The 25,724-nt window shown below is 36.4% G+C and overlaps 1 protein-coding gene across 4 annotated transcripts in view; it reads right to left on the bottom strand.

The window, feature by feature from the left end:
* The window catches only part of LOC129264431 (MAP/microtubule affinity-regulating kinase 3-like), a 36,441-nt gene extending 18,074 nt beyond the window's left edge, over positions 1 to 18,367 (bottom strand). For 2 of the 4 annotated variants that reach the window (XM_064102612.1, XM_064102614.1), the window contains exons 1-6: positions 18,235 to 18,367; positions 14,258 to 14,314; positions 10,152 to 10,388; positions 7,832 to 7,951; positions 5,151 to 5,363; positions 3,466 to 3,634 (exon numbers count right to left, since the gene is read on the bottom strand). In XM_064102612.1, coding sequence (XP_063958682.1) covers positions 3,466 to 3,634; positions 5,151 to 5,363; positions 7,832 to 7,951; positions 10,152 to 10,388; positions 14,258 to 14,314; positions 18,235 to 18,324 — 886 coding nt within the window. In that variant the 5' untranslated portion in view covers positions 18,325 to 18,367. Of the gene's footprint in view, positions 1 to 2,013; positions 2,029 to 3,465; positions 3,635 to 5,150; positions 5,364 to 7,831; positions 7,952 to 10,151; positions 10,389 to 14,257; positions 14,315 to 18,234 lie in introns of all 4 variants that reach the window. The other 2 variants (XM_054902310.2, XM_064102613.1) reach the window with 2 other exon arrangements.
* Positions 18,368 to 25,724: the final 7,357 nt, after the last annotated feature.

Genomic DNA, 25,724 nt, shown 5'->3' with positions numbered 1-25,724 from the left:
TCTTCAGTCACCAGAAGAACTAAGCATAAATATATCTTGTAAACTCAACAATAAATGCTCTTTTTTTAAATTCTATTTTGATTTTTTTTAAGCATGAGCACTAGACAAAGAAAGCTCTTGTTCACTCAGCAGAATTTAAAATGATTTGGAGGAATTTGAAAGTTCTGAATTGCAATAATTCTAGCAATAGTTGATAGTATCGACACTTACTTGGCCTTGTAATGACTAGTTTAAGGGAAAAATCAAATCAAATATATAATGGTCAGAAAAAACTTTTTCTCTTTTTTTTTGCATTTGATTCCTCTGTATTCATCTATTTAAAAATGTTAATTTTTTGAGGTAACTTGAATTTATTAACACTATGTTCAATCTGAAAATATATACAATGGATTGTTGGGGGTTGGCACTTTATTTAAAAAAAAAAAAAAAAAAAATCTTTTTTAAACAAAAAATATTACTATTTAATACCTACAGCACTTACTCTACCCACAATATTTGTTGCTTTTATTTGGACAAAAATTGGCTGAGATATATATTTTCAAAATCTATCACATGAATACGCTGTTTCCCCCTCTGGTTTTGATATGTGAACCTATCGCAGCATTCCATACAATTCACACCTATATTATGTAATACAAAATGTGTACAATTTTCCTGTTTGTTAAAATATCACCAAGTAATTGACTTAGTACAGAAAAAGGTTATGAACTGACATTTGTGACTCACTAGAGGTCTAATCTTAACGTTAGTGTAGAGGGTGCATTCATTTGGTTGATATTATTCTTATTTACAATATATTCTTTTACTAAAATCTACCATGCAACGAGTGTCAAAATGTGTGATTGTCTAATCAGGGAACACCTAACTATGGCTGACTTGTGCATTATTAAAAAATGTCATAATTAAGGGTTATTTGTATATTTGATGTGAAATTACCTAAGTGATTATACTGCATATACATTCTATATACATTCTAATGTTCACAAATGTTGACAAGATTACATGTGTTTTTGTTACGTTGGGTTTTGTGAATATCTACCTAGAGTCATGCTTGAATGTTAATTGTTTCTATAATCCAAACTCTTCAATGTATCTAAGGTTTAGTCCAGATATAATAGGAAACGGGTCACAGAGAATGACAGCACCAATAACCAAGTTAAGACACAGGTATACACAATGAAAACAAAACAATACATGTGAAAAAATATAGAATCCAGAAAAAAGCTATCTATATAGAATTAAGAGCAGGCAAAATTACTAATTAGAGGAATACATTTGATGAGAGCTGTATAGAGTACAGGTTGCTATATATCTTCTATGAAGATAGATGCAAGAGGGGGAAGAGGGAAAATAAGATTGAAAGGAAAGTAGATAGAGAGCGCAAAAGAAAGAAGAGGGGAAGCAAAGACAGCGAGAGAGAGAGCAAAGAAAAGAAAGAAGAGGGGAAATAAGGAGAGAGAAAGAGAGCGAAGGAAAGTCAGAAAGATTTGGAGTAAAGAGAGAGTGAAAATGAAAGGAAATGAAAAGTGAAAAATAAAGAGAGGGTAAAGAAAGGAAGAAAAAAGGAAAGGAAAGACAGAGCAAAGTAAGAAAGTAAAGAGAGAATGCCAAGAAAAACAAATAAAAGATAAGGGAAAATTAAAGAGAGAGTGAGTAAAGAAAGGAACAAAAAGGGAAAGGAAAGCAAAGGAAATAAAGAAAGAAAGTGGATGAATATCCAACCATAATAATGGTTCACACAAGTGAAAAAAAGAAGCATGAGGAGCCAGAATAAAAGATAGGAGTTAGGACTAAACACAAAAAGACCCAATAGACAAGCAGGCTGACCAAAATGACTGACTAGAAAAATCGCACCAGACAAGATACTACCACAGTAATAGCTATGACACTACAGGCAGGCATTCATCACAATAGAAATTGCCGAATGGAGAGTTAACTAGTATTATAAAAGAATGAGATAATTTATTCTAAAAAAATGGTAGAAATTCTGGCATTTCCGATGGTTTTTATTACCTCTTTTCCTGACGACTAGAAGATAGTAGGTAGGTGAAGATGAAGGTATATATGGAAAGAGACCAGAAGAACGCATTTGTGGATGAATCATGATTCTCTCAATATGATCATTAATATTATCAAATAATTTCCCAAAATGTATTAATATTGACCAAACATATTCTCAAATCGGTCAGTCGATGGTCAATGTGGCTGGCTTTGGCTGGGCGGATTAGATGGTGTTTAACTTCCAATGAAATATAACTTGACTAATGATGTACTCCTCACCAATGAAAGTGCACAAACATGAAACATGAGATACTGCAAGGGGTGCTTCCATGAAATAAGATTTACTGATAAACATCATGAATTAAATATATCAAGTGTAATCTAGTATTAATTGGAAACTGCATATAAATCACAATAGAAATCAGAAAGAGAATCAGGTTTGAAAGTCGATATTTTTTCTCAGAAAATTTGTTCATAATAACAAATACGTTATAAACAAAATCAATTACAAAAGAATAATTTCTTATTTGTTCAATATGATTCCTGGAACGCCTTGTCTATCCATTTTGAGAAAATTTCAATATCCTTTAATTTGAAATACAACTCATATTATTTCATTAACATATCCAAAGTGATTTACACTGATTAAAATACTAGAAGTTGTAAATCAAAATAAAACACATCTTGTCTAAATCAAGAGAATAACACTGATCCATCGTACCATTGAAAGTCACGTTTCAGAACAATTAATATGTCTTTAGTTTGGTTGCAATAAAAATAGCAATTATGAACAAATTATATGAGAACTTTAATTTACACAATTATTCAGAAAATATATCAATATAAGACCTGTATGAAGTGTCCAAATAATACTAGGTTTCACTGTGTAGCTTAGTAAAGTGGATAACTACTCATGAATTTTCATCATGGGTAATATTTAGTTGAATATTGGAGTACATTTAAGTTATAGTTAATATTTGTAAAAGACGGGATAATATTGGATATTTGTATATATTATAAAATTAATAAATAGAAATAGTATATTACATAAATCTAATTTCTGGAAGGCAAAAGGCACACACTCATGTATATTCATTAAGAGAGGGAGAGGGAAAGGGTATAATGCCAATGTCTTTGCGGCGGGCAAGCGCAAAGCCCTAGCAGAAATCTCATGATTCATGTCTCTTTTGGCAAAAGCATTGCGTGCAAATAAAGAAACAATAAGAAACCCAAATAACTTTCATAAAAATTTGGGTAACAATAATAAAGAAAAATTTGAAAATAATATATAAATAGAAGAGCTTGCATGCCATTTGACAAGCCAAGGTGCTTCTGGAGGTGTACACGTCCAATTTTCACAAGAAATAGTTTTTTTGGGGGTAATAAAAAAGGCACAAATGGTAAACTCAAACAGAGGAGGAGATGGAAGTGTGTCCAAACATAAAATGACATGCCAAAACTGACCGTAATTCTCCCCGCCATGACTAAATCGTCTCTCTTTCTGATTGGATGGGATGCTGCGCTGTTTCTTACCCTGGGAGGACGGTGATTGGGTGATGGAGCTGCTCAGGTCACTCACGGTGCGTTGCGGTAGCGACAGACAGCTGCCCGACGTGGAGTCTGCATCCTCAGCCTGCAAAGTGATGGGTTTGGGGGGGGGGGGGGAATCAACAGATAGAATTGGACAGATGGGTGGGGTTATAAGGATTTAACAGGGGGAGGGGGGGGGGAAATTATCATTAAGAAGAACAAAAGAAAGATTGTCACCTTTGATACAGTGTTATGCCATGCCATTTTTATCTACGTAAGAGGTATGAGGATTTCCTAATGTGTCAGTAGTCCTTGCATGGACTGTTGTGTATATGTTTCAGTTAAGTTCTGAGAACTGTTGGATTTCGACATTTCGAGAAGTATTTTCCATTTTGAGTTGGATCTCATTGTTTCAAGCAGTATTTCCAGTTCTTCGTCAGGAATGAAATAAATGTAAGTAAATGATTTATGAAATGTGCGTTATCAGTACCCTTTTGACATCTATGTTGAAAACAAAATGAATAGCTTGAGCATGTAAACAATTTTTAATTTTCCTCATGTATATATATATATGGCCCACTGTCTCATCATGTTCTGTTCTGGACAGGAATCTCAGCATCGTGCTCCTATGGTAAATTGCGGATTGGTCAACGATCCCTTTGTCTTCTCTATGTTTTTAGTCTGATCTCACATGGTCAAATTCTACTTCCTCTACTAAGCATTTGGTCTAATTAGCCCATTAATGACCTTGTCAAACTTCCTATAAGCCTGCATCCATTTGGTCTAATATTCACTTGATCTTAAACCACTTACTCTATATACTTAGATTTGACTATGTCATAAATAATAATTAGATCAATGGAGACCAGGTGAAAAATTAAACCGTGTAGGCATTATACTAAATGGCGATTGGTCTCTAGTGGTATTAGACCAAATCCAAATGTAATGAAGATCAAAAGAAAATTAGACCAAATTAAGTAGACCAAATGGGTTTAGCCCATATAGTATTACATTATGTGAGAAGTAGACCAAATGCTTGTAGACCAAGTGAAAGTCAACCAAACCAAATGGGTTTAGTCCATGTCGTATTAGACCAAATGGGTGGTATTCTGATTATTAAACCTTGGCCCTATTGCATAAAAGTTACCATAATGGCAACTTTGCCATCCAATGGTATCTTTCGTGGAATCCTTGATTTTGATTGGCTGATGAGCATTGTTACCATTGGATGGCAAAGTCACCATCACGCAACAAGGCCCTGGTCTAAACCAGAATTTTAGACAACACTTCAATGGAATGCTGGGCTTCATGAAACATGTTCCCTCTTCATGGCAAAGAAAGTGTACAGAACAATTCATTAAAATTCATTGTATTTGTGTACTTTCCGAAAAGCCTCATTCCACAACACAAGTAATTTTTTACTTTTACCCATTAAGATCAGAATATTTTTACTTCAGGAATGAGGAGACTTCGGCACTCCATAAACGTGTGATCTAAATTAACCCAGGGTTAACTAAATCGTGGCCATTGGAATACCACATGATGGGTTTTACCCGTGTGGTATTAGACTGGAAAGTAGACAAAAACCCCTTGATACACCCACACCGCTCTCTACTTACATCGCTATGCCGCCTTCCAAGGAGCAGGTAGGTAGCATAGTGCTCGTCATACTTGTGATTCCTGAGCGAGTCTTCAATTTCTTTCCTCTTGAATCCCATACCCGTCATGGTCTCTATCCTCCTCTCGTCATAGAAGTCTTCCTGGTTGTCCTGGTGAGGCTTCAGCTCGTTCTCCTCGAACCCAGCGTTCATCCACTTGTCCTTCATGATCATCTGTAAGCAGCAGGAATCGGAAGGATGATTTAAGTACATGCGGTATGTCACATCAATATTGAAATAACATTGGATGGATCATAACTGGGGCTACTTTTTCAGCTCACCAGCCCAATTTTGCTAGATTATATTGCAGTTTAAATTGGACCCTATGGGGAATTCAGGGGCTCATTATTAGTTTTCCAGGGCTGTGTAGGGCGTTTCGGGGACAAGTTCACCCCGAGCATCCGTGTAATGTTTTTTCCCCTGCCTCAGAGTGGGATACCAGATATATTCTAACAGTTAGGGCAATTAAATATCATATCAATGACTCTTTTAATCATCCTTGAAATTTATCTGGATTTACTCAAAGTTATGTATTATACACCCTAGTCTGTAAGATGAATAGCTGGAAATGCTACGTGATTCAAATGGTAATGATTCATGATTCATGAATCCTAACTTGCTATGAATTGTTTACACAGTAAGCTTGAATTCTTGATTTGTAAACTGTTACACTTTGAATTAAGATTGAACAATATTCTTCAAGATTTGTCACATGATATGCTTGAAAGAGGGGAAATGATGGTCCAAGGGGGAAATGAAGTAATCTTGGGGAGAGCATTTTATAATTTAAGGGGAGGAGAGGGGTGAAGTTATGATTTCCATTGATTTTTCCTATACAATTTTGTACTGTTTGAATCCACTCTGGTGAAATGATTAAAGATAAATGCCAGTTGTGGTAACGATCTCAAAATGACTTTTTACAGAATCTAATATAATGACCACCCAAGTGTCTGTTTGTATGAATAAAAAATATGTGCCAAAGGATTCTGGAAGAAATTGTGTAATTGCTGAGAAATAAGCAAAATAAGCGCGGATTCGGTCACTTCCGTCGGGTCTTTATTACAGCAATAATAATACACTGTCCCACGTGTGCCTATCTGTGTTGGCGATCTTCAGTGTGATCGTTTTCAGCTTATATTTTATGATTTCACAAAGTTGAGTTTATGTAACTGTACCAGATCTAGATCCACGATGATATAGTAGTACTTAACCTTGGTTTTACAGACTTTCTCACGAAATCAGTGTTTTACTGCAACTACAAGCATTTAGCTTTAAACTACAGTATCAGAGCACTATATGTTGTCAAATATCTAACAAAAAGCTAAAACCGTACAAAAATGAATTATGGAAAAACACGTTTTAATCAACACTTGAAAAATATAATCACTTGAAAAGAAATTCATGTTAGGGCTTCAATACAATAAGAAATAAGTAAAAACAATTTTTTGTAGGACTTTAGCTAAGTGTGCAATTACAATATTATAATCATGACATAGAATATCAGATAAGTGATTTAAGGCTTACATATCATTATCTTACACAGTGAATAATAAAAAAAAGGACCATGAATTTTGTAAGTATTCAGGCAAAACAATGTAGAAACTTCACAAGTTCATACAAAGGGTAATTTTTTTTAAGACAAGTTTAATATTGAATGGTACCAGGCAGGATTAATTCCTTGAATGCACTGAGCTCTTAAAGGCAGCTCGAGCTAAAGCCGGGATAATAATAATAAACAACGATGCGCCTCGGAATAGATTATTTCTAGATAGATGGCGGCATGGCGCTATATAAATGCCTATTATTATTATCATATTATTTTCATTTTTCATTTGATTATTCTTTGAGTATCATTATCTTTATTCATAAAAGAATGTCCACTGTCATGTTACGCTAAACCAACTCAGATTGATGAAAAATATTACACTATTTCAATAATAATAATAATAACATATGGATTTGTATAGTGCAGAAACTATGTGCATATATTCTACTGCGCTGTAATTAAGAGCTTATGAAATGCTTGAGAACAAATTTAGGAAAGGGGAAAAAGATTGTAAGAGAATTAATTGAAAAGAAAGCTTTTTAGTCTAAGTTTGAACATTTCTACTGATGGACAGGATCTTATTACATATGGCAAACCATTCCATAATTTGGGAGCTGCGCGGGTGAAAGCACGATCTCCCAAAGTTATCTTTGTATTACGAGTGGGGATGTGAAGGAGCAAATTATTGTGAGAACTGTGCAGGTTGTGGGTGTGTCTGTGAACTTTTCTTTTCTAAATAAAATCCTATCAATTGTTTTAGAATGGTGTGTGTGTTCCATGAGAAAGCACACACCTCTAACATTTTCCATAAACATTAATGGGTCACAGTCACACCAGCAAAACCGACTCCAGGGCTCCGTTTCATTAAACTTGTTAAAATAACGAATTTGCAATAACAGTTAAAAACTACTGAAATCCTTCATTCTGACTGGCTGAAAGTAAATTTGTTATAGAAATTATGCATTTGTTATTATAACGAGTCTTTATGAAAGAGGACCCAGATTGATGAAGTCTATTACACTATTAACAATGACATCACATCTGTCAGTTTTAAGTCGGCTTTGTTGGTGCAGCATAATATAAGAAAGGTACATACCTCTAGCATGGCCCTCTTGGCTGGATTCAACATTAGAAACCGCTTGAGTAGATTCTCACAGTCCGTTGACATGTAGAATGGAATCCTATACTTCCCTCGTAAAACCCTTTCTCTTAGTTCCTGCCAGGTGGGTGGGAGGTCAAGTGAAACATTTAAATGAATGAGAGTGAGAAGTGTATTTGTTTGAAGATGAACATAGTAAATTAAAAAAATGCACTGCTACGAATACTTCGTCATAGAAAAAGACCAAGAGGGAGCGGTCAGAAAGATTTAAGTGTGACTAAAAATGGTCAGAAAGATTTAAGTGTGACTAAAAATTACAATTAAATTCCTTTTAGCACGCAGTATATATAAATGCATTACCGCAAATGTCATACTGCACTACTTCTTATTCTTCAATGAGGAAACACATTAGATATTGTGTGCAAGTTGAGGTTTAAGCATGATTCAAAATCACACTTCACTCTTTTTGAATCACCCTCTAGCTTTCAAAGACTCTAATGTTGTTCTATCAATCACAAGCTGCTATTTTAAGAATAGAAATAAATGTTGTGGTTGCTGTTCAAGTATTGAGTACTTACAATTCAGATAAAAATGGGGCTGAAAAGCATTTCTTGTGTTAAGAGTGTGGATCTATACAAGGATCCAATCTAAAATCTTATTTTAATCTCATCGTATCTAAACAGAATCTAGTATTTTTCACAACACTCTTTATGTTCTGGTTTTAAGAAACCTTGTGTTGTTAGGTTAATTCATTGGGCAAGTAGTGATTGCCCAAAGTGATCAATGCAAGTTTTACAAAACCAATCCTATGATCAGTTGTCAACCTTGGTGTTATATGGTCCTGGGAATATTTCTTGTAAACTCTGCTACTGGGCAATTCCATGAAATATGTACGTCTGACCCCATACATGTGGTACCTTCATGAAATTTTCTGCCTCTGATTTCTAGTTATTTTGACAGTCTGTAATGTTCTCAAAGGACCATGACTTGGTCATTTTATGACACTGGCGTAAATCCTTGCGTCACACCTATCGTTCGGGGGGGGGGGGTGATCTATAGTTCCATCCCCCTCTGAACGATAGGTGTGACGCAAGGATTTATGCCAGTGGTTTATGAAGTGAAGTAAAACTTGAGAAAAATGGGGGTCGGATGTACAAAAAAGGTTGATTATTTTAGGGAATTGCCCTACTTACAATCCACTTCATCATTTTTCCAACTTCTTCTGCTAAAAACTTATGAAAATCTGCTTTTTTATAGTAAGCTACTACATCACTTTTGAATATAAAAGATAAATGCCAGTTGTGGTAACAATTTCAAATAGTTTGTACAAAATCCAATAAAATGACCACCCAAATGTCTGTTTGCATAACTAAAAGATATGTGCAAAATGATCCTGGAAGAAATGGTGTAATCGCTGAGAAATTTGCAAAATAAGCGAAGGATTTTTTTTCAAGCAATAATAATAATAATCGCTAGAGGGTATTCATTTGTCTCGCAAACTACTATGGTCAACAAGGATATTCGTGATCACTCTCGCAAAAAGTGTTCACTAGCTTACAAGTTCACGAGCTTTCGAATTTCCTTGTTGACCATAGTAGATTGCGAGAAAAATGAATACCCTCTAGCGATTATTTCAGTCCGCAATAATGATCCTATTTAGTAATAATAATAATATGATACACAGTTCCACATGTGCTTATCTGTGTTAGCATTCTACAGTGTGATCGTTTTTAAGCTTTGATTTCAGGTATTCACAAAGTTCAGTCTATGTGACTGTACCAGATCTAGATCATCTAGATCCACAGTGATAACAGTGTAGTAGGTTTCACAGTACACCATGTATCTTTCTTGGGCTAGTGTTGGTCCTGAAAAGGACAACCCAAACTCGACGCTTCGACAAGTGTATTCTTGATGTCTTACCTTGTCGAGACATTAAGTTTGGGTGGTCCTTTTCAGGACCAACACTTGCCCAAGTAAGATACATGGTGTACCATGAAACCTACTACACTATACTTCTTCGCCATGGAAACCTTCACCAAAACTCGACGCTTCGACAAGTGTATTCTTGTTGTCTTCACTTGTCGAAACACACTTGTCAAAACATCGAGTTTGGGTGGTCCTTTTCAGGACCAACACTTGCCCAAGAAAGATACATTGTGTACCATGAAACCTACTACACTATTCTTCTTCGCCATGGAAACCTTCAGAAGATATAGCAACAACTATTCTTGGTTTTACAGTCTTTCTTGTGAAATCAGTGTTTACTGCAACTACTTTCACTTAATCTTTAAGAGCCTTTTTTCCCCTTTTATTATACCTTGAGATTTTGTCCATCGAAGGGTAATGAGCCACTGACCAACGTGTAAAGGATGACCCCTAAACTCCAGACGTCCACCTCGGGACCGTCATATTTCTTGCCTTGAAACAATTCTGGAGCTGCATAGGGGGGACTGCCGCAGAAGGTATCTAATTTACAGCCGATAGTAAACTCGTTGCTGAAGCCAAAATCCGCAATCTTGATATTGAGGTCTTTGTCAAGTAGCAAATTTTCTGCCTGTTATATTCCAGAAAAGAAAAAAAATACATGAATTAAATAATTTTCAGCAGCCATATGATGTTAAATAAAAAAGGAAATGAGCAAAAAATATTACTTCATTCTTAAAATAATCTAAAATAGAAAAATACCTCCAATGATATGATTAACCAATGTAAATGGCCATCCATGTTTCAAGGGGGAAAAACACCAAAGATGAAAATTAATCCCCTTTGATACATGGTTAGGAGTTTAAACACTTACATGTATACCACATAAATATATTAATCTAAAAACAAAATAAATCACAGGAGTAACTCGCAAGGGAGTCTGAACGAGGACAAATTTATACCAATCCAAGTGTCTTGCTCATCATCTCTAGGAGCATTTTACCTCTGAAAGTCTTCATGTTACACACTGAAAATTGCTTCTTCTTGCGAACATCAACGTATCAGGTTACGTCAATCAACAGAGAGCATCGGGACTGATGTTGTCTTTCCTAAAACCACTAAACACTCTGCAAACTAACCACCTCCAGTACGTCTAACAATTCTTCAGACTTCGCTTTGCTCAGCAAGCAAAGCAGGGCAGTGCAAACCACTCTGTATTTAAAGGGATCATCTCCAATCCTAACCATTACATTATGCGGGCAGATGCAGCAATGGAGTTAATATCAACTGACTAATAAACAATGATGAACACTGGTATCTCAAGTAACATTTTGCTGGGCTAGCACGAGTGTCTTTATGTAATGTGTGTACTCCATCATCATCATCACCATCACCATCATCATCACCACAACCATCACCATAATAATAATAATAGCTAGTTTTTATATAGCGCTTTTCCCATAACGGCTCATCATCATCAATTTACATTACAAAAAAAAGCAGATGATGATATCATCTGCTTTTTGTAATGTAAATTCAGTTGAGATTAAATCTTTAAATTGATAGAGAAATTGAAGCTCTGTTGGAATATACAGGTGTGAAAGACCGCACTTGATACAAGATAGCAAGAGCAATTATGATAGCCATAACATCTTCAAACAAGGCAGGTTCATATATATCCGTGCTACAGCAAGAACTACGTGACATTTTCAATGATGAAATGAGGTAATGATTCATTAAGTAGCATTGTTCAATTTACCTGAAGCTACATGTATAAAAAATCAAACAAATTAATTGCAAACACAACTTCCAGCCATCTCAATACTAGAAAAATCCTGGGTGACCTTTGTACAAATGAGCTTCATTGGGATTTCCCAAGCAAACAAGGTAGTCATAATAACTGCATAGGGCGTATTCATCAACCTTAACCAAACAACCTCTTAAAATGAAAGAGCAAGTAGAAGGTTGGGATTGAAAGAGTTAAGAAGCAAGCCTGTTAATGCCTAAGAAACTGATAAAACTGAGGGCTGTGCTTTACACAAGATGAAATTCAGGGAAAGTCGGAAGAAGTGACATAAACTTGTCATCAACTTTACCAGGCTGATGAACGCACTGTGACACAATTAATTGATGCAGGAGGGTGGTTGGATTTAAAGGTTGTTTATAGACCTTCCTTTTCTCCACTCAGGATGATCAACGAGAAATGATAAAAGGGAACGGGAAAAAGGAAAGGGTGGATGACGGTAATGGTGGGCTTGGAGGTGCAGGGATATTAATTAAGTGCTTCAGTGCCCAGGAGATGGAGAGGGTGAGGGTAGGCAAGGAAGGAGAGAGAGCATGGACCTGGAAAGGTAACTTATAATTAATAAATGACAAAACAAGATAAAAGTTTTGAGAAAGAGACAGACAGAGGGGGGGGGGGGGTGGGGTGAGCAAGAGAAAGGTAAAGGGCTCATTCAAATACCTCACAAACTCTAAAGTAAAGAAAAAAAAGGACAAGAGTAAGGGGGACTCGTGCAAAGATGTTTATTTATTTCGGTATAAAAAACATTGCACATAGCAGCCTTACGGCTGAATTGCGTACAATTTATAAAAATGATTGATACAAACAATACACACAATAGTTGATAAAAAAACAATATTAAAATAAGACATAAATAATTAAAGTTTCACACTATAGTTTAAAGTGAAGAAAGAGAGGGGGAGCAAGCATAAGACCAAGAGGGGGAGGGGGAGGGCAGGAAAAGAATTCAGATACTTCCAAGTGAAGAAAAAAAAAAACCTGAAAAACCAGCATGTGTCTTGAAAGTAGGGCTCTCCTTCTTAGGATTATGAAGATTGATGAAGAGGCTGACGTAGGGACAGAGCCAGGAGACGAGACTAGATGGTAATGGCTTCTCCACACTGTGACCTAGATGTTGGGTGTGGATAGGGGTAGGGGAGGGTGTAACCTCCAGGGTTAGCTAGCACAGAGCTAGCTAGCAAAGGTTGACAAAAGGCACTTTCAAACCGACTCAATCACCAAAACTACTGGTAAATTTAAATGAATTTGTAATCAGGCTTCAAGGAACACGATTTCTGCATTTTCACACCCCCCAAAAAAACCCAGTCCCTTTCAGGGTTAGTTCTCAAAGGTATAAGCATGTGCAATTATGGTCTGAATAGCAAACAAGGCATGTAATTCAAAAGCACTAGCTCAGCAAGCGAGCAAGGTACAGTAGGCACCTAGCTTATTCTATGGGATGGGAAATTCCTTGTAACGTGCTTCCATGCTGCGAGAAGAATTGAAGCATTTGAACAATACCTGCGAAAAATCTCTTAATTTCGATTAGTACCTACTAATTAGCCAGAGTTTGCTTGTGGGGATATTACACGTAAAATTTGATTCCATACTGGCAAAACTATGTGGTAGATCAGATTAAATATCCCGATCAGCGGATACCTGGTATTCTTGGTTTTCGATTCGGTCTGAAATCCCCTAAGGATGAGATAGGGTGCCACATCATTAACCTCTTCCTCTTAAACCAATCCTCAATGCTCCCATGGCCGAGCAGTTTGTTTATCTATTTACAGTCAAGGCCCTCCCATCATCATGTAGAACCACACGTACGGCTTCTACAGATACCATGCACAATCTTGAAGAAGTCAACTTTGTTGTTGAATACTCTCCTAATACTTGGCATTTTTTTCAGAGCAGAATATGCATAACATATACGGTATCACTGCTGAGCTGACAAAACCTTGTATCCCAAAATTTATATATTTTGGTGACGGCTAAGAATAAGCTGGATTTTAGTGTTTCAACATGGGTAGCAACCTTCTTTTGCCTCGAAAGAGTTTAAAACTGCTCTACCCAACAAATTCAGTCACATGTGCTAAAGCCTTTACCACAGGCAAGAAATTATTTTTTGTTTCAGGGCTGCTTCTCACAGCCTACTGCCTAAATCTGATATCATTGCATAAGCTTTCACACAGGGTGTTTTTTGTCTTTAATTTTCTGGGCTCTCTCTTTTAAGCATTTCCGGGGGGGGGGGGGGGGGGGGATCAGCCTGAGCTCTTGTGTAATTTTTTCCCTGCTTCACAAACATCATTTTCTTTTCCAAACTAATGGTGTGATATTGAAATTTATTCGATAAATAATTTACTATTTTCTGTTTCAACTTGTCTATTTTCTAGACTAATCTCCTCTAGTGCTTTTATGCTTGAGTAGTCTTCTAAGGACTATGATGACGCAGTTATTTTCTTTTCATGAAACATACATTTCCATGAATTCAAAGAATATCATGGAAAAGCAAATGATGTGTAATCCGTGTTCTTCGGATAACTCGACCATTCAATGGTAACAATGGTTAATCAATCATGTATTGAGAGTCGCTCAAATAGAATAACATCAGAAGAACAATGTTCTGAAACGCACTGTAAACAACTCACATGAGCAGAAGAAGAAAACAAATGACTCAGAAATGAGAAGTAGGGCACTCGAGGCAGAAAAATACGTACCTTTAAATCTCTATGAACTACTCGTTTTTGATGACAGTACTGTACAGCAGACACAATCTAAAAGAAAAAAAAGAGAGAAAACAGTCTAAAAAATGAAACACTATGGCCCGTATTCTGAAGTCAGGTTTAACTTAGACCATGGTCTAACTCTGTGCTAAAATTATGGGAAGCCAAAAGTGTCAAAATTTTTATTAAGTTGTATGTTTCTTATGTTTACTGTGCTCTTTCCTGATTCATCTATGGCGAGGACAATCTTCTATTTATACTTCCTAGACAATTATGAATGATTTGAGAACCAAATGAGCTGAAATATGATATCTCTACCGTTAATGATTTATGTAACAATTGGCTATCCATACTTAAACCACAACTTTAAACCTGAGTTTAAGTTAAACCCGACTTCAGAATAAGGGCCATATACTTTAATCAAACACTAGTAGAAAAATAAAATCTAAAAATGGCAACAGAATTTCGTACACTGTTAAGAAGGGGGAAAAAAACCCATATGCATTCTACAAATTACTTGGCTTGATATCTGATATTGTCTACTAATATCACTGATTTCTACAAGCAGTATTGCAGAATGGCAAAACGTCTAATCACGAATAATATTGCTAAAAAAGAAATACAAAAATCAGAAAAAGACTATGCATTCTATGAATTACTTGGGCTTGATAACAAAATAATACCACTGATTTCCCTTTTTATCAATACATGTAGGATGGCTGTAAGGAAATAAGAGACCTCATTGTGAATGATTATGCTACACATGTGTAACAATTGAGTAAAACCAAGAATTTCATTATCCAAATAGACAGTGAGTGGGCAAGAAACATTTGCATGTATAATGGTTTTTCTCTGCAGGAAGCATGGGGCCATGAAAGCAATTCATCAATGCCATTAGAAGGCGGGAGGGTAGCAGGTTTCTGTTTCTTGCAACCATAAAAGTAACAATTTCTTACTGCGAAATAAGGCAAAATTTCACATTTCAATTCAGACGACGAGAGAAAACGGAATGAACACTGACAATGTATGTACATGGCCTAAGGACTTTTAGTTTATTACATCTCCGAAGTCTTAAAGGGATAGTCTATCACTTCTACTTTGAAATGCATTTGTTTCAAAGGGTGAAGTATATATCAGGTCAAGAGTATTTAACACAACCTAAGCCAATAATCTGCCAAATTAAGAGAAATTAATTGCTATTTTGATAATCAATGCATCATTAGCATAGTTAATCATTCTTACAGAACCTTCCTCTTTAACTGAATCTGTAAGTGACCCTTGTCAAATATTGCACTAGTCCCTATTTTATAATCAAATAACCTGCAAATATTACTAGTGGGAAGGTTATTAGATTTGTCATATCTTCAACTATGCATGAGTTCAAATGATCATTGAATATGTACCTAAACACACATGCCCCAAGTGTAGGCCTGTATCAAAGGCTGTCGAATAAACATGATACAAATCCATATCATTATTAATTCTTTGCATGGTAGTCTTTCATCACTAAATACAGTTCTAGGGCAGCCTTTACCTTTAACTAAAAATATCATGAGTTTGGGAAGGAATGTCAATATGCATTAATAGAAGGAGACTTTCCCTTGTAGCCACTACTAGTGACTGCATCAGACACAGCGTGTCTAAACAACATGTTTGTACGCTGTGTAATTTAATATCCAAAAAGCTTTAGAGACGAAACAAGAAATTATGAAATCCCACGGCATGATTCTATCCACAGCCAAACATAAATTGCTTGATGAAACCAAGTCTCTTGACGTCACATCTCTCAGTCTGCCTCATCTTGTGTGCTCTCTCCTTCTCTCAATAATGCGAGAATAAGCTGCTTTGTGGGATGCACTGCACCTTTTATACTTTAAACGATCACAATTGCCAACGGAATAGAATTGAAGGAAATAAGGATGCTTCAAAGTGCATCTGCGACTGTGACATTGAACGATTCCTCCATGAGAGGCACTGATCATCAGTTCGTTATTGGGGTTTTACTTTCTTACATAGTTTCATGTGCAATGCTTGGGACTATAATACACCCTAAATCCTATTCGCACATTATGAGTTCTTTTCCCTGAACCTTTATCCTAAAATGTATCGTAATAATATGTTGTATAAATAATGAATGTCTTATTTGATTTTATGAATATTCAAAAAGCTATATCATCATCTCATATTTGACTGACACTAAATGACAAACCATACTGGGGGCGTCGTGGTCTCGTGGTTACGACTCTCGTCTTTCAATCAGAGGGACTAGGGTTCAAATCCCAGCCATGGCGTGTTTTCCTTCAGCAAGATATTTACCCACATTTTGCTGCACTCAACCCAGGTGAGGTGAATGGGTACCCAGTTGGATTTATTTCCTGAATGCTTTAGCGCCTATACAGCGGCTCAGCTACGGCCGCGGTAATAATATGATACCAAGTATCAAGCTCAGTAGAGTATAATATGCAATCATAGAAGCTTCGCTATATAAAGGGACCATGATATTATTGTATCATTACATTGCATGATCTTAACACTAAAAGCTCAGATTTTAATAATAGGTAGGCCTTCTATCGAGTTGACTATGAATAGGCGCAGAGGAATGATGTATATATGATACACCTTTGTGATAATCATCATAAATGATAACATAATTAAAATGATGATGATAATAATAATAATAATTGTAATAATGATAATAATGCACCGTTGTACTTCACTCCCAATAATGACTAATCACACTAATCACTAGTGCACGCATACAGATAATACAAAGATGTAAATATCACACTGGAGTATTATTGACAAGTTCTGTGGCGTAATGGTTCAATGGCTTTGACCATAGAGCCTGTGGCCATAGAGCAACGGGTATCGATGCCATACAGAATCTGACAATGAGCACTTATTCATCCACTGACATGTGTAATGTTCACCCTATTAATAACTGACAATATTTTCATTTACAAAGAAATTGGCACCCAGTCTGAAATCCCATGGTTTTGTATTATGCAAGGAATATGAAAAATTATCAAATGTAATATGATGGATAATAAATTTACAATTTTTCCTTATTTCAATATTTTTTTATGTTCATTTATTTTATTTTAATTAATTCATACTATTTTCTTTTTTTTTCTTCTTTTTTTTTGGGGGGGGGGGGTGGCGTTAAAATGATGTGACTGTGAACAATAGGCTAATGTCTTACTGCGCCTAAACAATACTGTTGGCCATTCTTGCCTAATATTTATTGTGCATGGATTTCTTAAAGGTCAAGTCCCCCCCCCCAAAAAAAAAAATGATTCGAATAAAAAGAGGATAATAAAACAAGCATAATGGATGTAAAAAAAAAAGTCATGACATTTTCAATTGCTTCTTATTTGTCACAAGAGTTACATGCATAACACAATATGCAAATGAGAAAGATGGTGATGTCACTCACTCACTATTCTGTTGGTATTTCAATGTTTGAACTACACTATTTTTCTTTTTTCATATTTGACAATTAAGGGACTCTTTATCAAATCATAACAGGTGACTTTAATGGCAATTTTACGTGGTAGGGGAAGAATCAATTTTGTTTCCCATTTTAACATGTAAATAAAAACAATATTTCATATGATAAAATACAAAAGAAATAGAATGACATCAATGACTTTCTCATTTACATGATGTCATTGGTTCCTTCATTTGCCTACCAATTTCATAAAAAGTTGCTATAATGGATCCTCTTGCTGGAATATCAACTTTAATTGGAAGAGCCAATCAGGAAACAGAATTTTCATGGTAGCTGTAGTTCCAGTAAGAGTTGCATATAACTGCCTTGTGAAATTAAGCAAAACTTAAAATGACATAGCTTTTTATATTTTACATTCAATTTTGATTGAATCTTTAGTGTAAAGCTGGTTTGACTTATTCCAATAAACTTTTAGGGGGGGGCTTGCCTATAACAAGGCATAGAGAAATGATGGTCATACTTGTCTAAACTTGGCCCTGGCTTCTTTTTCCTTCATCCTTCCATGTGCTACTAAATAGTCGAAGACTTCACCTCCGCTGGCATACTCCATTGCAAGGTATAACGTCTTGTCCGTCTCTATCACTTCAAACAATTTCACTGCAATGAAAAAGATGAAATGAACCAAAATAAAATACAGAGGAATTAAACAAGGCAATCTGATATCATAGTTAATATAAATGACAAACTGTCACTATGTCTACACCAACTTTGTATCATCCCACTTGGTCTAATCTGAGTTTGTCTACTAATCATTTGGTCTAATTGCCATCTAGCCTCTTGACCATTTTTAGTGACACTATACCTTTTTCGTCTAATATCCACCAATAGTCTAACACCAATGGGTCTATATGATTTGATGATCTGTTTATGAACCAAATTTTCATTTAATAAAGTTAAAATATTAAGCAGACAGAGTGGATATCAGACCATCTGGGCATAAGACTAAATGGCAATTAGACTACTTGGGTACTAGATCAAGTTCAGTGTAGACCAAATGGATGTTGACCACAACGTTCTCGCTACCACGCGTCACGGTTGGCGGGCGCCGACAACCCTGAAAATTTTCAGGGCAAATCCGCCAACCGTGAACTTCCCCGACAACCGTGGCCGACAACTGTAAAACAGGCCTAGATCCACACAAAAAACTGAATAATATATTTAAAATAAAAACAATCTGCTTTTCAGATCCTAAAATAAACTTGTCGATTATTTCTTCCACGATTTCTTCCCGGGATTTCTTTGCTTCGCTACTATGCTGTATACGATACGACCTCGACTCGAGGCCCAATTTAACTCTCTCTCTCTTATGTGGGAAGTGCGAAGATGTTTACCTCGCATTTGCGTATCGCATTGCTCTCATTATTTACGTCTTTAAAATGGTAGTAAAATACGCTCAAAAATAAAGTGAGAAGAGAGGGGTACCGTGGGTTACTGGGTTGGGCAATGTAATTTAGATGTTACGAATTTCAGTTGATATTGTCATTTATTTTGTCAAAAGTAAAGTGTGTCAAAAAATAATATAAAAATTCGATCGAAATTTAGTTTCATCTCGTCCCAGGCCCCAGCCTTATTATAGCTACATCTACATGAATTCATTGAATGCATTTCTGATGACACTGCCGTAGAACGAATTGAGAAAATTATTAAAAGATCACGTTAATAATGACAAAGCCACAGCCACAGGAATGGATTGATATAATGTCCAACTCATTTACTTACAGCAAAATGATTATTCACATTTATATTCCAATTTTACTCCATAATTTCCAAAGTCTTGATCTCTACATCGATCTTTTGAAAGTGTTGATTAATTTCGCGACGGTGTGTCTACCAAGTTCTGTCACTGCACTAGCGCTCGCCATGGCCACATACATAATACAAATCGCACATGGCATCAAAATCTATCCGAGTCTTCCAAAATTAGATGGGATCCAAAACCGATTTGAATGTTTTTTTTTTCTTCAGATATTCATTGAATCTGTTATAATTTTCATAAGTAATAATCTTTATTAATTTTATTCACGCTTTTTATCATATTACGACTCATTTTTTAATGTGAGTTATACGTACAGTGTATTTTCATTTGTATTGTTCTTTATTACTCTTTGCCTGCCAATTAATGAACGCACCTGTCACCGTCCTGAGAAATGTTTTTAGTCATTACAGTGAATGCTTCATGAATTTGTTGTACAATTGCTTAACAACTCCCGGTAACAACTACGATTTAAAATAAAATATTATTTGAAATTAATTTGTGTAAAAGAGAAAGAGAATAATGGGAGGTGGTCGTGGGCAATATAAATGAAAATGATGGGATGTTTGTGACTTTGTGGGGGAGGGGATTGGCGAAAAGAAGTCAATGTTCGGAGCGAATTAAATCAATATTCTTTTATGGATGTGTCTACTGTGATTGTGGCTGCATAATCTTTATGGCGAGTGGAAAATTAACCCTTGGACTTGGTCGGGAGGGGTACGTGATTCAATAGATTTCAATAAAAGTACACATTCAACAAAGTGGAATTGACAATTCATTCACAGATATTCATTTCAGGGCCGCGGAAACAGGGGGGGGGGGGGGCTGGGTGGGCTTCAGCTCCCCCACTTTTTTTTCCAAAACCGTGTACAAAAACAGGACCACCTGATTGCGTTTTTTGCATGATGGTCAGCCCCCCCCCCCCACTTTCAAGACCTTTCCGCGGCCCCTGCATTTCAAGTACGAATTATTGAAGTTGATATGTGTGAACGTTTTAGAGGATATGTATTTCGTTTGCCCACGCCCACATGAGTCGCTAGTATAATTTGAATATCGCTGGATGAATTTTTCAATTTCACTTATGTCGTTATATATGTTTTATATCGGAATTGTGTTTTGTATATAGAGTTATCTTTACAACGTCGTTAGCCTAATTACTGCGAGTGGATTATATTTATGAAATGAGTTGGAATGTGAACGAGACGCCCCAAAGCCGATGGCACGTGATCTAATTAGTATTCACTTTCTGGGTTGAGCCAATCATTGTGCTTGAAAACGGGTTTCCCCGAATTCCCGCCCTTGGAATGACTGTGTACCATGTGCGTGACCTGTTAACCTGTTGTATGAATGCGAATCAGCTGGTTTCGTGACCTCAAATATTCTTCATGTTGTTTACGCTGGATGGGGGCTATAAAAAGATCTTTCTGACTCTTTTTTTTTTTCAATTATAATAATCTGTTCGTGAATTTCTGTAACTTGAAAACTGATGCAATTTATTGAATCACGTACCTCGATCTTCCCACTCATGGTGCAAGAAAATATTTTTAAAATTCAAAATCGCCAAAATATACATGTAAAGAAAGATTATTCAGCCGTCATCATCAGAAGAAGTATAGACATGTCTATAAATATGCATTCGCTTCGAATATTGACTTCTTCACCAATCCCACACACACGTACGATCTCAACATCCCCTTGTCATTGTCCACGCCACGACCCCTCTCCTTTCGCGCTCCCCCTTCGACCATCCTAGCTACAACCCTCCCCCCCCTCTTCCTCTCTTTCACACACGCTGTATTTGTAGGCCTACATAGTGCATTATTTAAAAATACAAATCTGCTTTCCTGTCAATTAAGCTTTACTTTTAAAACATTTTAAATCGCAATTAATTATAATAAGAACAAAATCGTAATATTAAAGTATGATGAATGACTAAAAATATTTCTCCTGCTCGTGATGGACACGTTCATTATTTTATAGGCGAGTATAGAACAATACAAATGAACATAGCAATAATTGACAGTGATAAACGAATCTTGATTGGATATTATTAGTATTTTACAACATCAGCAGAAGTCTTAATTATGAGAGTTATAGTTTCAGTGAGTATCTGAAAACAAAACAAACATGCAAATTATATCGTCTCATGAATACCGATGCCCATTATTTGGAAGCCTTGGAAGTTTTCTTCCGAGGCTTCCAAACAAAGTCGGAACAATCTTTGGATTGAGTAAGGGCGTGGCGCGGCGCACATGCGGTCCGTAGATGTAGTCGGTCATTGACACGCATTCACAAAATGAATCGCACTTTCTAAGGACGTAGCGATCTAGACATTGGAAAGTATGGAGTACATTATCGATGTCATTGATGTGAATAAATCTATAAACTGTAAGTATAAAATGAGATTGAATTTAAATCTTTTCTTTTGACCTTTTTCATCAGTACTTGCCTTTCTGCTTCAATCGATCGCAATTCGCGCAACCGTTACGGCTGTGTGGCCGGAGAAGCATTAAATAGACATAAAATGTGGTGCATTTAGCAGCAATCTAAGCTCGTCGATATTGATATTTTCGATAGCTACCGCGCTCCGCGCGGGAGGGGGGAAACCCCCCTCCCGCAACCCTCCCCCCGTGCGTGCTTTGCTCGCACCAAGGCCGCTGCGCGGCTTGCGTATCATCGCTTCGCGCCGCCAAGCGTCAGAATGAACCTGGCGAGAACGTTGGTTGACCATATGGGTTCAGCCTATATATTATGAGAAGTAGGCCAACTACTGGAAGACCAAATGAAGAAAAACCATATACACACAGGACAAGATTCTATGGATTAGGTAAACAGGGAGGATGATTAAGTAGACACTATTTATTATGTGTTCTGAAGCACCTCAAGAGTGATTTTCAAACAAATTTGCTCCAAGCCAATCAGATGCAAGGATTTCAGTAGCTTACAACGTTTGTCAGAGGAAATCACATACTATTTGTTTCATGAAATGCTCCCCCCGATCCAATTATGCCAAGTCGACATTTAAACGAAATGACTATTTGCATCTATCTAGTTTCACTCTCCTCATCAGACTGATAAATCATCTTCATTGTTCACCATAAACTTGAGTCGGAAAATGACTGCTCTCGCTCACGCTTGAACAATATCAAGCAGACACAGCCGGAAGTTGGCAAATATACATGACGTACATCACACATACTGAGAAACCTGGTGCATGTTGGTTTCCCAAATACATTGTAGGTATTATGTAGACCATATTTGTCTGACTGTTGCAGGGACCTGATTTCTAAATCGTAGGAAATTGAGGAGCTCTACATCAACGAGGATTGAAAATATGACAAGTCCTTTTACCAAATCTTTTCAAATGCTTAAATCAAATACACATCTGTTCAAAGTAGATTTATTTCTTTCTTTCCAATCCATTCTTGGGCCCTAAATAAAATAACTTCTTATTATTTTATATCTTCCACATCATAACCATTTCAGGGCATACACAATCATATAAAGATAATCTAGTAATGAATTGGAAAGGAGATATGTCTTTTTTTTTTTTGGGGGGGGGGTTGAGAGAGACACATGTAAATTAGGCCTTAAAACAAAAACAATTCTTAGAATTAGTCAGCTTTTTTTACACTCATGTTCATTTCACATATATCACATCTAATTGATTATTTGTTAATAATTGTATCAACTTCTCTTCTTCTCTCCTTGTTTATAAAACAGTGTCATCTCTCATCTTATGGTCTTTACATGTGTTGTTTGATAGCAGATAGGAATTCACCATCTGATTTCATAGAAATCATGACGGATGGGCCTCCCATTCAATTAGGGATCAGCTCAGCATTACTTCTAGTATAAATCAGTTTTGTACTGGATCCAATGGTCTGAACTAGATCATATGCAGAGACAGGGGCAGCACCAGAATGTTTCATTAGAAGGGGGGGGGGGGTCATACCACTCTTTAAAATCTTGTTTTCCCTCTTCCTTCCCTTTCCTCCTGTAGTTCTTTTATTACAATCTTTCTTCCCCTTTTTTAACTTGAAAAAAATAATAGTGGGGAGGTTGCTCCCCCTGAGGCACTGCTATTGGGCAGAGACAATGTATTCAATGAATAAATCATGATCGCTTGACCTTGAATATGAGTTAACATTGAATTGGAGTGCACATGTTCGTCATCCTTACAACGATCATCTCAGACTGCTTGCCATAAATCCAGAAGATAATGAGAATGCAATGAGCCTCTGGATACTTCCTATCTGCGGTAATCAATGGTCAATTTGCCATGACGTCAGCTTGTTCAGAAAAACGACGCTAGTGGTATTATTGGAATTCAATGCACACATCCAGCTATATGTAGGCCTACATGAATACAACACTACAAACATGAAGGCCTATGTCACTTTACTAATTTTATAAATATATGCCTATGTCAATTTACAAGTAGAAATACATGTACCCCTGCAGGTTAAGCACAAAAACCAGAAATACTGAAATGAAATATTACCTTGTAGTTGATTGCAAACAGCAAAAAGGAATGGCTGGTGAAGAAAACACTACATGCGTCACAACTCTTAGTGATTTTTTTCCAAATGAATATGCCCTAATTAGTTTCATTGTGGAACTATGTACAAAATACATGAAGAATTGTATGCTAGCATTAGTATTTTTTCCACACAACTTGGTCTCTCTGCAGAATGGACTTTTACACTACTACATGTGCCATTATTATTAAAAAAGTGAATTCTCTGCACAAACCCCTTTCCATCAAGTTCTAAAAATTCACATCTGTACCTCTAAAAAGCTATTCGTTGGCCATATTTAAATTAAAGCAATATGCCTGGTTGGAAACTCCCAAGAAAATGAGAAAATTTCCTTCATTCTTGACTCTGGAAGATCGATTTCAGTTGATGATAGAGCACTAACATCAAGATGTGGGACAAGATCGTAATCTTGTGAAAATAAAAAAAAAGTGTTGGCATTAAAATAATAATTATATTATATTGGATGGCTCAGAATGAAATACCAGAAATATTCCAAGAGTTTGGGCAAATGTTCCACGATTCAAAAATGAGTGGAATATTGGCCCTAATGAGTGGAATATTTCTGGTATTCCATGAATAAAGCCATCCAATATAGTTATTATCATCTACATGTATCCCACCCCCTCCAAAAAAATGAGGGATAAATTTGATCGAACAAGTCGTATCACTTACATGTATCACATTATGGCATCATCACTTCATAAGATCGAATTTGGTCATTGACATGGGACTTGCATGTAGTTTATTATGACGTCATGGAGCGTAGTTGTGCTTTATGTTTCGCATTGCATTACTTTCATTGTTGCACGCATTGTATATTTCATGTATTCACGCGTGGGCACTAGACTGTTGAATAAGGTCTCATATTCACCGGCAAATTTTGTACAGGAGCCTATGGGATATTTGTTGGATTTTGGTCCTTTTTAGGATACGCTCTGATACTACACATGCAATTGATGCAGACCAAAATATCACTTTAACACTACACAGATGATAATACCTAATATTTATATTACATACTTTTTCCCATATTGGCTTATAACTGCACAAACTGAATTTGGATCAGGTTGGTGTAATCATCTAGACATGTTGTGGCTCAGTGGATAGTACGTCTCCAAACTTTGAAACACAAGGTCTGAGGTTCGAATCCCATCATGGCCCTTGCATCCTTTAGCAAAGCATTCATCTACAATATTTATCATTCCCCACCCGGGTGTAGTAAATGGGTACCCGCTAGGAAGGAATTCCTTGAATGATCAAGCACCTTATCAGGGTAGTTGTACTAGAGCTGGGGTATTAGTATGTAGCGCTTAGAAAAATAGTATTAAGCACTATAAAAGTTGTATAGTATTATCAATCACACGAAGTTAATCATCCTACATTTTGTGGTCTAAACTCCCATAATTCATGGGTATACTTGTAACTGAGAGGGTACTACGTCTACCAGTCAAGTCACATCAGCATGCTTTGACAGACTTAGGTTTTATGTAGTCTGCAGGCTCAGACCCTGATTGAAGCTTTGATCAACAAGTGTCTCCACGCAAAGACTAGCACGTACAAAACTTGCTGTGCGAGACGGCCTTCAGTACAAAAGGCATGAGTAGGCTTGCACATTGAGACCGTTAACTCCAGTGAAGGTTTTGCACAGCAGACTAA

The sequence above is a fragment of the Lytechinus pictus genome, chromosome 7 (assembly GCF_037042905.1).
Source record: "Lytechinus pictus isolate F3 Inbred chromosome 7, Lp3.0, whole genome shotgun sequence".
In the NCBI taxonomy this organism is placed as follows: Eukaryota; Metazoa; Echinodermata; class Echinoidea; order Temnopleuroida; family Toxopneustidae; genus Lytechinus; species Lytechinus pictus.
This window is presented reverse-complemented; position numbering and strand designations above follow the sequence as displayed.